Source organism: Paralichthys olivaceus, chromosome 4, assembly GCF_024713975.1.
Source record: "Paralichthys olivaceus isolate ysfri-2021 chromosome 4, ASM2471397v2, whole genome shotgun sequence".
Lineage (NCBI taxonomy): Eukaryota > Metazoa > Chordata > Actinopteri > Pleuronectiformes > Paralichthyidae > Paralichthys > Paralichthys olivaceus.
In genome coordinates, this window is record NC_091096.1 from 11,977,234 (window position 1) to 11,991,320 (window position 14,087).

Consider the following 14,087-nt stretch of genomic DNA (forward strand, 5'->3'; position numbering starts at 1 on the left):
AGACTACAACCCAGAAATAAACTGAAATACTTCTATACCAAGTTATCTACACTCCAACTGTCTTACTGCAAATAAGCATGAGCTACCCATGATCCTCTGCTCTAATGGAAGAGAAAAATGTTGGGGGGTAGTGAGGAAAGATGGCATGAAATAATGAAAATGAAGGTGGAAGTTTAAACACATTTTATTGAGAACAAAAGGCAATGAATGACAGGATGATGAAACAAATATTTATTAATGAAGAAAACAGACATTATTTATGAGGGAATAATGGACGGCCAAAAAACAATGACAAGAAGGTTTATCTTGTTGGAAATGATTGGAAAAAAAGAGGCAGGTAAAAAGAAGAGAAAGTTTAAAAACCAAATCAAAGATAATGACAGAGGAAAAAATAAAGGAAACACACAAATACAAATATAAAATAAAATATTTTTTTACTCAAAGGCGTTTCTCTAGTTTAAATGTACCAAAGCTGACTGACAGAAAACAAACTGCAGCACTGACTACAGACTACAGCTTTCACTTCTAGCTTCTAGTCTTTTTCCTCATCACCCTCATCCTCTGTGCCAGTTCTACTCCATTCACAGTAGACCAATCTCATCTGTGGACATGACAAGAGAGAAGAGGGTCAGAGCAGAGAGAGACACAGGCTGTTTCTACGAGGACACTGCTGTAAGGGTCCACTCCACTGTCACTCTGGCCCTGTTCAGACGAGTTTGTAACATACGTTCTGAGAGACACGATAACAAGTGGTCAATGCTAAGTCTGTCAGTTCACACTGGGCAGGTAAGAGGATCACTCAGGACGGACAACACCAGGTGGTCAATGTCTCACTGTGATCCTCCAATGTTCATTCTTTTATTTTCCCCAAAGTTACCACAACTAAGTCCTTCAAATCTCCTGACACACAGCTAAAGGTTTAGGTTTATTTATCTCTTCATCTCAATAATAATTAACTGAGACATATCTGATCTCAACTTGCTCCATTGAACAATGTTGTAAAAGCTCTTGGAGCCACTCATATGCTTTGTAAAAATGTAAATGTGCCTATGAATGGGATGAAGCTTAACACGCTAATGCAGTAGTTTATTAATCATATGTGAAGAGCACTGCAGGAACTAAAATAAAGAACTTTAATGCTACACTGTGTCAATTAAAGTCACTGAGACCAAGGTGAGAGCATGTTTGTCCTTGTATTTCCTCTACTGGTGAATATTCTGCTGTATTTTTGAATGTTTTCTTTATCTTGTTGCACTAAGAACAGTTATGTTTGTTTCTGTCCATCTGCTTTGCTGTCAGGAGTTTCCTACAAGCAGAATAAAGTAGATTCATTTCAGCCACAATGTATTTGTAGATGATTTCAAGCAACAGCTACAACAGGAACACAAAACTACGCACAAAATGTGGCGTTCACTGTGATTTGTAGTGGAACTGTGGTCATTGGCATTTAGCAGGAGAAGAACAATGAGTTACAAACACATTGAAAGAGACAGACGAGTTCTGCAGCTGTTAATACAGATGAGTGACAAATTAAAGGATGAATAGAAAATAAGTAAAATGAGGAGAAACATGACAAACGAAGTGAATCAGTTTTTGCAGAATCTCTCTGGTAGAGATTTCTGTTAAAGGAGCAGTGAAGCTGTTGCTCCAAACCTTATGTTTCAATGGAAAAATGAATTTTCTGGTCATAGACACCATGTTGTACTGAATGAAAGAGTCCAAACAGGGCTAGTAAACATTGTTATAATGTTGCATATAAAGGTAAAATAAAAAGCGGCCAGGATAGCTCATCTCTTAATGACTGTAGCACTTAAATTTGTCACATCTGTAAATTTAAGAGAAAATCCTACACACAGTCCCAACTATTATCTAAATACTAAAGCTCTGACCTGAGACTCCAATGCAGACACTTTAACCCACTCCATCCAGCAGGACTGTTAGACAACGTCAGCACAACACTGTGAGCCACAGCTTAAAGCTTGTCGTTTAAATGAGGCAGCACCAAAACAGTAAAATCTACAGGGAGACTCATGAGACTGACACACTGGCTCTGATTCACACTCAGGGTAATGTGCTAATCAACAACATATTATGAATTCTTCCCTCTTGAGGACAACACTTTCAATCAGATGTAGCTTAATATGCAAGAAAATGAACTTTTACACATCACAGGACATGAAACCGATCATGTAATTTGAATATTAGCAGGGATGAAAAGAGTGAGGTGGCACAGCACAGTAGATCTGCTGCAGTTAAATACATATTTCTTCCTATGAATGAGTCAAAACATCAAATATCTCCGTCATATCTGCTTTGGAACTGAGAAAAGTGACCTGACTTGCTTTCTAGTGATACGTTAACAGGACAATAAATTCTCTTAAGCAAGTATAACACCTAAGAATACTTAGAATAAAGCAGGCCGAAGGGAGGATGGTTTACTTTTATTAAGTCCGACTATGGAGGCCTGGTGATGAAGAGATTTGCGTCTTACCTGGAGCATCTGACTGCCGAGGCCTTCCCTCTCCTTATATGGACGTATAACACCATCCTCATGGATGAAGCGAGGAGGACGCAGAGACTGAATGTCTTGTGACGTCTCTGCCGCCCTAAAAACCCGACGAGATGCAGAATTGTCCTCATGCGTGCAGTCAGAAGACAGATGCATACATACATGCAAACACAGATATAAAGTTCCTCTGCCATGTCACTAACAGCATGTTCTTAAATCTTCTAAACATATCAACACATACACACAGTGGGAGAACACACTGCACACACAGAAACAACCATACCTCTTGATCCCTTGAAACGTACTGCTGGCCATGTCGATAATGCCTCCTGTGGGTCTGGCTACTGCACCGACCAGACCTTTCCCAACACCTTTAAAGAAGCCGGCTGCACCCTCCTTCTGAGCTCCTGCACATCATCATCATCATCATCATCTTCATCATACTTGTGGAAATTAATATGAATACTAGTAGTTGTAGAGACAATGAGATTTCTTTATTTCATTTAAAGGTCAACATACCTTTAATAGGTTTGGTAACGATCCCTGTGATCCCACTGACAAACCCCTGAAATGAAAAACATCTACTTCATCAAATAGTTTTAAATTACTTATTATGTCAAAATCCCTGTGCTCAGTTTCTTTAGAGAATCAGAAAGGTGTGTCTTCTACTGATTTGCAATAAAATAAAATAAAAAAAAGGTAAACATACAGACACCAGTCCTTTTCCACCGCGGGTCAGCCCTTCTCTCAGACCACTAGGTTGTTTGTTCATAGTTTCTCGTCTCTTCTGCTGGTACTCCTCATCCATCGTTATGGCCGCGACACCCTTTGCCATGGCACCCGTTATCCTGGAGGCCGCACCTGCTATACCACCTGCACGGCAGATATGAAAGTGTACAAGTTACAACACTGCATGAAATGGTTATTTGTTCTTGCTTGAGAACTGTCACTATGTCTCATTGTATTCCATTTTACTTTATACTGTATGTAAGAATAGATCAGAATAAAATAGAACTGAAAACCTATTCTACCCTTTTCTATATTCTACTAAATTGGATCAGGTTCCACTGAACAGAGATATTATGTATAGATTCATTTGGTGCTTACCTACAGCTCCTCCCACCAGAGCCTTTACCCCAAGAGCCATTCCTTCAACAAACTCTTCTGGCCCCTGGATGGCTCCCTGGAAAACCCCAACAACACATTGAGACACTTTTGAAAGCTGTGCAACAAATGTTGACCTAAACATTCGAAAACTCGAAAACATTCAGCTTTTAAAAGCGGCTCACACACTTTAGATTCTGACAATGTATTGAGGGTTGAAGGAAGTATGATGTCAAAATCCAACACTGATACAACATGTTACTGATGGTCAGCTGTTGCATCACACCTGATAGGGCTCGTAGAAGAAGGCCTCCACTCCCTCTGACAGTCCTCTGATCAGTCCAAAGGGGTTTCCCAGCACATCCAGGCCCAGTACTAACACGTACATCTGTTTAATAGCCTGAAATACAGTAAATAGAAACGTGTGTCAGCGCCTGGTTTGCTGTTTTTACACTGTACAGCTTCAAATAGGAAAAACATAAATTAAAGGAACAAAAGTCACTTCTGCAGTTCCTGTGCTGTTATATGATTGTCATTTTGCATGTTTGTCTGTGTGTGTTACCTGCTTGGAGTAATGTCTGATGACCTCCCACTGTAGCTGCTGAGTGGTGCAAAACTGGAAGGTCAACTCAAAGAAGGCCAGCCTGAAATAAATGACATATAAATCAGTCGAGTAGCACCGTACCCCTCCCACGACATTCACACACAAATAAACGAACACCACTGTGCACAATTCATTTGTCGCCTACATACTTAAAGACCACATCTTGCACGTCGGTGAGCGTTGCTCCGATGCTCTTCAGCAGCAGGTTGAGGGACTGGACTGGGATGATTTCTGTATCTCTCTTCGACTTCATCCCGTCTTCTCCTCCTGTGCTCAGAGAGAAACTCAGGTGCAGCTGCAAACACAAACACATCAGTAATCATCACTCAGAGATATATACTCTGTACCTGTGTCTTAAAAATAGATTTTTATCTTGTTTTATTCTTGCTTTATTTTGTTCTGACAGAAAATGTATCAAATTAATTTCTTCTTTTTTTTAAATCAGTCAAGATGTTGTTGAGGGACAGTGTTATGATTGGTTAAGAAGTATGCTGCTATGATTATGAAACTGAAAACGTCACATGCCTTGATGGGGGAAATGTGGAAGTACTCATAGAGGCTGATGGCAGAAGTGTCAGCAGCAGACACATGGTTCAGCTCTGTCTTGATATATTCTATGTCCTTCTCAAACAGTTCCACCTGGAGGAGTAAAACAAGCACAAATAAACAGGATCATGAATCTGAACAAAAGACAAAAGCTACGTTAACTGAGGGTGTAAATGTGTGTATCTGACCTCTTGTTCTGAGCTCATGCTGCTGGCGTCCTCCGGGTTGAACATGTCCAGGATGGCATACAGGAAGCCCAGATCGAGCTTCAGATCCATCTCTTGAATCAGCACCTTGAAATACCTGTGGTGGACAGACATTCGCATAAGCACTTAGGAGCCAAACTGAGAAAACATTCAAGCTTTTCAAATAAAAAAGAGAATTCAGATTATAGGGAATATCCAAAATAATAGTCTTGCCTGCTAAGAGTAGGAAAGACTGAACAAAACATAGAAAAGCAGCTTAAAAATAAGAAAAAGTGAATCATTAGGAGGGAATCAAGGTATAAACTTTTACTTGATGCGAGAGATGTCAGAGTGTCCTGCTGTTCTGGTCACGATGCTGATATCAGTCAGAGGTTTGGGCTCTGTAAGAAAAAACAAAAATAAAATCACAGTACAGACCAAAATACTGAAGCATGTGTCATCCCAATTAAACATACAAGACGGAATAACAGACCTGAGTCCATAGTGATAGACTTCGGCAGTTTTACAGGGTAAAAAACGTAGGGGAAGATGGCTCCTGGCAGCTGATTCTGAATCTGTACGAGCAAAGGACGCACATGTTAAACTGTTGTGTGGAAGGAAAGAAGAGCAGGCAATGATATGTTGGATCTTAGTGGAGGTAAATTTAAGACTAAAAGTTTGAGATTTATTTTATTATTTCAAACTACTCTCGTCTTCACCTGTATGCGGTGGATTTGGACACGGTAGGCACTCTGTCGTGGCGAGACACTGTACTCCACCTTCACCCCGGGCAGGAAGTGCCTCCTGAGGGGAGCGTCACACGGCTGAAGCATCCGCATGTCCATTCCATTGGGAGTAAAGGACACCTGGAAGTTTCAAACACCACAAACTTTAACCTTTAGGCTGCAACAAATTATTATTTTCACTATGAATTCAAAATGTATATACCCTACACAAGTTACATGCAATTGTTTAAAAAAATGTCCAGATTGTACATATTTCTGTCAAAATCTGGTATATTTAATATGTAATATTTCTGGAGTAACCTGGAAGTTGTTTTCCAGGTCGATGATGGCATTGTCTATAGGAGCAGATTCAATGTAATCTTTGAAGTTGTTCTCCAACATCTCAGCCTCTTTGGTGCTAAGAGTCTTCCACCGATTTTTTTTCTTTGGCTTCAACTCCCACACAACGTCAGAGCTACGACAAGAGACAGGAAAGTGCAAAAAATCATGCAAGTAGCCTACTATGTTTAAAGCTGTGGTAATATATTTGTTAAACTAAATAATGTACAGGTAATACATTCTGTTGCTATGATAAAATTCTACGGCAGCAATCATTTAACACAACAGCCTCTTCTGATATCAGAAGATATCTGACCTTTAAGTTTAATTTTGTTACACCTGTATACATTAAAATAAAACTAAACACAAAACAAAATGTATGATTTCAATCTACATTTTTGGCTAAAGAAATTTCTTCTGAGTATAAAATGTCTAAGTCTGGATGAAGCTCAACAGCAAATCAGAAAACCATGTTGACTCATGATTTAAACACACAACATTGTCACCTTTTACTTGTATGGTACTGAGCCATGGCCATGATATGAAAACCTGCCCTGTATGATCCAGTCTATATATTTTTCATCACATGGATGAATGTGTAAATATGTTGCTGGTTCTCTACCTCGTGATCCCCATAAAAGAGACCTCCTGGCTGCTGCTGTTGTTGACCAGAGACACGCCCATGTTCTTTAGCGACAGGATGATCTCCTGTTCGGCCAGCTGCGCCTTCTCACTCTCACAGAGCAGCTTGTAGATGCGTTGTTCCTCAGTGAACAGCACAACACGCTGGAGACCTTTGGATCAACAACAATCACAAACCATACTGATTAAACACTTCATTTCTCTCAAAGGAAAACCCTTGCTGTCATAAACTGTATTTTTGACATCATTTTAAGTGATTATACGATTGTGTAAAGCACATTTACAGAATGCATGTGAGAAGCCTGGGAATTTAATTTCAAGCTTGTTGTACTTTACCTTCATAGAAGGAGATCACAAACAGTTTTCCCTCGTTGTTCATGTCCTCACGCAGATCCTACAGAAGCCAGAAAACACACTGTTTAAACAAACAGTTATTCACATAAATACTTCATTTGAGTACACAATCACATCACCACAAAAACGATCAGAGGCTGCAATTACAGGAAAGTAATTTGAGGACAGCATTTTTAGGAGCCTACATTTTTGCTATACCTATTGTTACCAAATTGGACAACTGAGGATTGCATTTCCAAAACAAGTTTGAACTGTGGTCGAGCCATTCCTCATTGGTTTCTCGATGGTCAAACCAGCCAAAGCTAAATAAGGAGTGCCCCTGTATTTCAGCCTTTATGGTAGATGCATTGAAACAACCCAGGGCCAGCTGACATGCAGGGTTAGCGATATCTGGTTTTCAAAATACTATTACAAACTTAGTATAGAAAGTAAAAATACTTCACTGATAATAGTTCAGTTAACTTATATGACCTGAATTATACATTTATTTCAGTGTAATGTTTTAATGTAAAAGCTGAGTGATTCGTGCAGACAAAGACAAAAGCAGCTTTAGTTTGACATGGTAAGATGTTTATACATCTAAAGATGTCTAAAGACTATTTAGAATGAATAAATATTATAACTCCGGCACAAACATTATTCTGGCTCAGGTACCTCCTCACTCTTCAGCTTCCCAGTGTAGGTGCCACACTTCCAGCAAAGCTCTCTGGACCCTGTGGGTTCGGCCCAGGTGTAATGCACAGCTCTCCCAGGCTCCAGCTCGTACTGTTCCGTTATTTTCTGAGAGCTGCATGCACATGAAACCCACCCAGACATATGCACAGTAAATACAAGCAGCATGTGTTGCAAAAAAGTACTATAACAATATTCCACAGATTTGAAATAGCAGAGAGCAAATAATGAGAAACTGACAATGGTAAAGGAACAGAGGAAGATAGAACAGAGCCTAGCCACCAAGAATCTACCACCACAACAACCAACCAATCCAAAGTACCTGTCTGACAGAGCGCACAAACAAGTCCCATGAATAGACAGAAACATGAGAGAGAACGACAGCACAACGGCCAAATACCCAGAAGTCCACAATACCTACATAATATACATTCACAAGTTTCTGAACTTTTCGGCTGAGACAGAGCAGACATGAGAGAATGGAATAAATAAAGCGAGTAGGAAGCCGTAACCTGCGGATAGAGATGGAAAATCTGAGAATAAAAGTCGACACAACAGAACAACTGGAAGAAGCAGGAGTTGTGATTCCTTTGGCAGAATCCCATCCAGGCAAGAACACCTGATAAGAGACTGAAGGAACAGAATAATAAATGAGTAAATGTCTAACCTGCTCCTTTTTTCTACTCCAATGATCCATAAACATTTTAGATCAGAATAAAACCATATAAACAATAACACAAATGTGCAAACATATCAAAATCCAAGAGTGACTTCACAATGTAATGTTATATAATTTATGATTAGGCCGACACACTGTTTATTTCTCATTGGCAAGGCGAGGAGCAGATTACACAAAACACAACCAGAACAGAAGCAGTCTTCTTCTACTTATCTTTACCTGCACTCTACTGACCACATTCTGCACTCAAGGGACTGTGACATTAGTCTTTTAATAATAATAAATCTACACTGAGTGGGTCTCTGTGCTCTTGAGCAGCGTTTTCATGCTACGCTTCCTTCTTCCACCTGGTGTCATCCTCGGCTTCATCATTCATTTCTTTTAAATTGATGTATTGTTCTAAATTTACTGTTGTGTATCTGTTTACTTTTACTTTATGCTTGATAGATTAATTTCTTTGGTGACTTTTATGGCTTATCCTCTTTTTCTGATATGTAATTACCATCATTTTCAGTTTCACTTTTGCTTCCGGTAAAAACCTGCTGCTATATTTAACTTATAATTATATGTCCAAATTCTTCCAATTACAGGCTTGATTTTCTTCCTTATCTTCAGAAAGTGCAACAGCAATAAAAAAATGTAGTGCAACACTTCTAGTCTGTTTTGTTATCCCCTCGCATTCCTACTTCCTATCTTCTATCTCTTGAGTTCAGAGTGCGTCAGAAGAGTTTTTCCCCTTTCACTTTTTCTACCTGTCCTCCTCCTCCATTGAAAAGGAGAGATCTAGCAGCTCGTCAGGCACCCACTTGTTTTCTGTCCAGTTGCTGCATGACCAACAACACAAAAACATAAATCTCTATCAGCAAGAACTAACACTGCTGGCTCTTAACTAAAAAGTTAACGGCTGCTGCAACAACAGAGAAGAGTCATTTACAAACATGCAAAACATCTCTCTTGATAAAATTTAAAAATGCTGTTAATAAAATGAATAATATGACAAGAAAACTTAATTGAGAAACATAAACTGCAAAGAAATGTAAAATTAGCAGAAAACAATTAAAAAATAATGGACAGAAACTGAATGAACGGGCGCAGCACAGTGAGCAAAACATCGACTTTGATTTTTCAAGATTTTCTTTCACAACACAGTTCAAATGAAACCTGGACCACTCAGGTTTACTACCACAGAGCCCTGGTAATATGATGATATAAAGCCATAGGAAATGTTATGCAAAGAATGTATTAGACTAACTTCATCCAAAGGTGATATCAGGCCTGCAGGGAGTCCAAATAATGTGATGTGTGAACCATTTATATCCCTACTGCTCTCAGTCTGAGCCTATTTACAAACTACATCCATCACTTTAAGTATTTAGTACTGACACAAAGAGACACCATTGGACATTGTCTGTTGATGTCCTTGTGACAGTCCCCCTTGCTGTTCTCTCACCTCTGCTGGAAAAGAAGAGTCTGGTCTGTGGTGTGGTTGATGATGAGGAAGGGGGCCGCGCCATCGTGGTACTCTGAGAATCGGATTATGGCAGCGTGGTCTGATAGGTTCACATCAACAATGATCCCACCCAGCTACAGAACAGGAAGCAATGTCATACATGAACTATTTTTCATATAAATAGCACATCCTGTAAAAAATGATGATGCACACACAAACATTATCCCTTTGTGTGTGCATGTCTACGTACAGAGTTGTCCAGGTGCAGCAGTAGACAGTTCTCTGGTCGTGTGAAGTCAATCCTCCGAGGAGGCAATAAACATCCTTCTACTTTGATCTTCACCCGCTTGGTGTCGTTCTCCGGCCAGAAAGGAATTGCTGACTAAGATGTGGAATAAAACAATGCTTTTTACATTTCACATATTTTTCTCAGATGTATATTTTGAGTTATACATTGTAGATATTACAAACCTAAAAGTAGACTATTGATAATGGATACATTTGTTTTACTGATTTTGACTTGAGATGATATTTTATGTGCAGAATATTATTTCAGTCAAGTTAAAGGTTCAGTGTGTAGAATTTAGTGGTGAATTTTCATGTTGCAGCTGAATACCCCTCACCTCCCCTTAAAAACATAAAAAATACCCATGGTAGCCTTCAATTTTCATGAAAACTCAAAAGGTCTTCAGTTTGTCCAGTTTGAACTACTGTAAAAAACATGGTGGCCTCCATAGAGAGGACCACTTTATAATTCTGTAAAACCTCTGGTATTAAAAAAAATAAATGTGCAAGTAAAAATATATAAATATTTGGTTTGGTTCTGACCTGCTCTGGGTGAGCCTCAGTCCAGTTGTCCTGCCCGTCCTCACATATGAAGACACTGTGCTTGGTCCTGTTGACCAGCATGTAAAAGGGCACAAAGCTCACAATGCGTGTGAGACTGAAACTGCTCGCGTCAATCTTCACACCAACCTGAGGACAGACAAACATCACACCAATGTTTGGTGTGTCCACAGGACAATCGTGAACTTCTTACACAACACATCATGTCGTAGACACACACTAAAGTCTGTCCAATGGCTCTTTAAGTAAAAGAACAGTAATTTATCTCTGAATGTTGACGTGTATGGCAAAACCTCACCAGGTAATCTTTGAATCTGCCTTTACATTTCACATCTCCATGGCTACCAACTGTATCCAGGGAGAATTCATCAGAGGCTTCGCTGTCTGAGATCATAAGGCGGACCTGGAACGAAAAGAATCACAGTAATGTACGGTCAGAAATTACAGAAGTTATTCATTTTGTACTGTATACAAATCTCAGTATTCCAGTAGAGTGTTTTTGGTAGGCGATTAATCAAAAAAAGTGCAACTCTATGCACAACAGCAGCAATTTTAAATTATCAAGTGTTTATGTGGGTCTTGAAGAAATATAAAAGAAATAAAAAGTTAAAATATTAAGAAATCTAGAGCCAGTTTTACACCTTAAGGGCAATTTGTTTAAGAAAATAACATATAAACAGGCAGCTAGAAAGTGTATTGAAGATGAGACCAGTTATACATAAAATATATTTTTAATAACTTACACTTGAGGTAAAACATAATTTCTCTTTACCTTATTGTTTTTCAGGAAGTACCGAGGCTTGAATGAGAAGAGCAGGGGCATGTCGTAGTCCAGAGGGTGTTTACGGTGGATGTCATCAGCCTTGTACTGCAGTAACCTTCCCGTCTTGTTCACCATCCAATATGGTGAGTGGATGGCAATCACTGTCTGGCCGAGGTCATATTTAACATGCACTGCTATGTCTAACTCAGCCCTCTTCCTCTCTGTCCCTTCACCATAATCCTCGTCATCATCCTCTCGCAGAGACTGGAACACGATGAAGGTGATCTCCTCCTGGTTACTCTGGAGACTGTATAAGAGAGACATTTGTTTAATCAGGAAACGTGTTGAAGATGGTAAACAAAGAGAGGTAATTTCATATCTCTCTGTATTAGGAGGAAATAAAAACAATATCTGGGAACTATGACCCTCTCCAATAACTTATGTTACTTATGACCAGGAGTTACAGTTCAGTCAGGACCACTTTCTGCAAAATGTATTTGATTACAATAATTGTAGTAATAGTAACTGCTCTATGGCTCTGTTCCTGAACCTCCCTATCCTTCTATGAGCCCAGCGTGAGGCAAGGAGAGCAGCAAGACCCTACGGCTGTCACTTTTTCTAAAAATTAAGCTCGAACTATTTTGACATGACACGCAATTTGTTAAAATATATTGAAATACTCCTGGCCCGCACAAGTCAGATTAGGATGAACACTTGACGTTGCTCTGCTTGTCTGTGGTTCCTCCTTCGCTAGCAGGTGCGCCCATAGGTTGCATGGTGCAAAGTTGACAAACAGCCTTGCTTATGTTTGTCCCTCTGCTGTTGACAGTGTAAAACCCAAACATTTACACAAGCTGCCTCTCAGACGCTTTAGTGTCATGATTGTCTGCTCGTGATGGCATTCGTAGCAGAACAACTTAACATTGGTGGCTCAAGAGGACATGCAATAGGTCAAACTGATAGTGAACGCTTTGCTCAATTAATGATCAGAAAGATAAACAGTCATCATGATGAGACTGAAGACAGACCTGTATTCAGAAGACCAATCCTGAGCTAAGTAGTTCAGCAGGCGGAGACTGAGTTTAGAGCGGTCGATGACGGCGGTGTGAAGCTGTGCAGAGTAGCCTGGGTCCAGAGTGGCTTCAGGAGCAGAAACTCCACTGTCCTGTTGAGCAGCAGCCATAGAGCAGCACTGAGTACAACAGTGAATCTGTGCTATTTCATTTTCATATATATGTTTATATATATATTTAATATATATGTCACAACATATGGTGACAGAGTCAGAACTACTGTAATAATATTTATGATGTAGACTCTTCTGACTACCTGTTGCATAAAGATTACTGTTGATCATTTTGAAGATACTACAGCAGTTACTGATGTCGAAACACCCATTATCTGACAGAGATCTTTAGAACAGCTCTGCTTTCACCAGCTGTGTTGTTGAAAATATAAGTTTGAAGATCAACACTAAGCAAACATGGATGCTGTGAAAGAAAATTCAGCTGTGTCCAAAAAATATGAATATGTTGCTGTTGGTCAGCCAATATAAGTATCGACAAGCTTGTAAGTTAAAAGGATCCCAATTTCAAATTCATTAATTCCACTGTGATGGAATACTAACTCTTAAACAACTTGAATAAAGCAGATTGACCAGTCTCTGCCATTAGATTGGTATACTATTAATTACAGTATAATAAACCACTGCCTGATAAATAGGTCATTGTACAAAATGTGAAGGTAAAAATGATCGCAACAACCAGTCAGTTCCTACCTGCAGGTCGTAGGTGATGGGATACGGCAGCAGGTTGTGCAGGAGGATGGAAGGCCACAGGTGGAGCACAAAGGGCACGTCAAAGTTCTCCCCGATACTACCTGTGTTTTTGAATGTCACAGTATCCTTTACTGGCACAATGTTGACCTTCATCACACCATCCTGGTTTCCGCACCGATGGCAGGTCTGTTGGAGGCGTGTCTCAGGCTGCTGGTTCCTGACATCCTCATAACTAAAGCCCTCTGAGCACTCAAACTGTGCAACCTGATCTTCAGTGTCGTCCTCCGTTACCGGCTGAAGGCTCAGCTCAGACCTGAGGGGGGCAGCAAAGACTTAATATGGGTGGAGGAGTGTGTAGTAGAAAAAAAGAACAGCTAGAGAAAGAGAGGAAGAAAAAGGGATTGTAATAAGGGGGGTGTGTTTGGAGCCAGCCTGGTTACCTGTCTGGAACCACACCATCACACCTCCATTACCGGAAGTCTCCCACACACAAAACCACAGATGTACAAAACAACACCCCGAACATCACTACAGAACCACCCAGTGCAGGCACCCCGGGGTACATATATATATATATATATATATATATACCAAATAAATAAACTGTTACATTTGCTCTCACCTATATGAGTCCAGAGGCACACAGAACTCTTCAGTAGGCAGAGCAGTACCCAGACACGTTGATCCTTCAAACACTTTGAATGGTATCGTGAAATGATTGATAATCTGCAGGACAGGAAAGACAACAGTAAAGACCTCATCTGTTATTCTTATATTTTAAAACATCTTGGGGTTGCTGCTAATTTCTATTTATTTTCAATTGAATCTGGAAGGAAGTAAGAGTATTTCTTGATAAACAGTAATTGCAGCCTCTTATAGGAACCGCCTGATT

General features: G+C 39.8%; 1 protein-coding gene across 2 annotated transcripts in view; it reads right to left on the minus strand.

The window, feature by feature from the left end:
- vps13a (vacuolar protein sorting 13 homolog A) overlaps positions 1-14,087 on the minus strand; it is a 34,794-nt gene that overhangs the window by 2,249 nt on the left and 18,458 nt on the right. The window contains exons 47-72 of one of the 2 annotated variants that reach the window (XM_069523680.1): positions 13,818-13,921; positions 13,196-13,508; positions 12,447-12,583; positions 11,428-11,725; positions 10,954-11,058; positions 10,638-10,784; positions 10,060-10,191; positions 9,810-9,943; positions 9,112-9,183; positions 7,663-7,795; positions 6,991-7,048; positions 6,635-6,806; positions 5,995-6,148; positions 5,668-5,814; positions 5,442-5,523; positions 5,280-5,349; positions 4,952-5,066; positions 4,743-4,856; positions 4,367-4,512; positions 4,176-4,257; positions 3,900-4,013; positions 3,617-3,692; positions 3,219-3,382; positions 3,029-3,074; positions 2,793-2,916; positions 2,492-2,606 (exon numbers count right to left, since the gene is read on the minus strand). In XM_069523680.1, coding sequence (XP_069379781.1) covers positions 2,492-2,606; positions 2,793-2,916; positions 3,029-3,074; positions 3,219-3,382; positions 3,617-3,692; positions 3,900-4,013; positions 4,176-4,257; positions 4,367-4,512; positions 4,743-4,856; positions 4,952-5,066; positions 5,280-5,349; positions 5,442-5,523; positions 5,668-5,814; positions 5,995-6,148; positions 6,635-6,806; positions 6,991-7,048; positions 7,663-7,795; positions 9,112-9,183; positions 9,810-9,943; positions 10,060-10,191; positions 10,638-10,784; positions 10,954-11,058; positions 11,428-11,725; positions 12,447-12,583; positions 13,196-13,508; positions 13,818-13,921 — 3,354 coding nt within the window. The remainder of the gene's footprint in view (positions 1-2,491; positions 2,607-2,792; positions 2,917-3,028; positions 3,075-3,218; positions 3,383-3,616; positions 3,693-3,899; positions 4,014-4,175; positions 4,258-4,366; positions 4,513-4,742; positions 4,857-4,951; positions 5,067-5,279; positions 5,350-5,441; positions 5,524-5,667; positions 5,815-5,994; positions 6,149-6,634; positions 6,807-6,990; positions 7,049-7,662; positions 7,796-9,111; positions 9,184-9,809; positions 9,944-10,059; positions 10,192-10,637; positions 10,785-10,953; positions 11,059-11,427; positions 11,726-12,446; positions 12,584-13,195; positions 13,509-13,817; positions 13,922-14,087) is intronic. The other variant, XM_069523681.1, reaches the window with a different exon arrangement.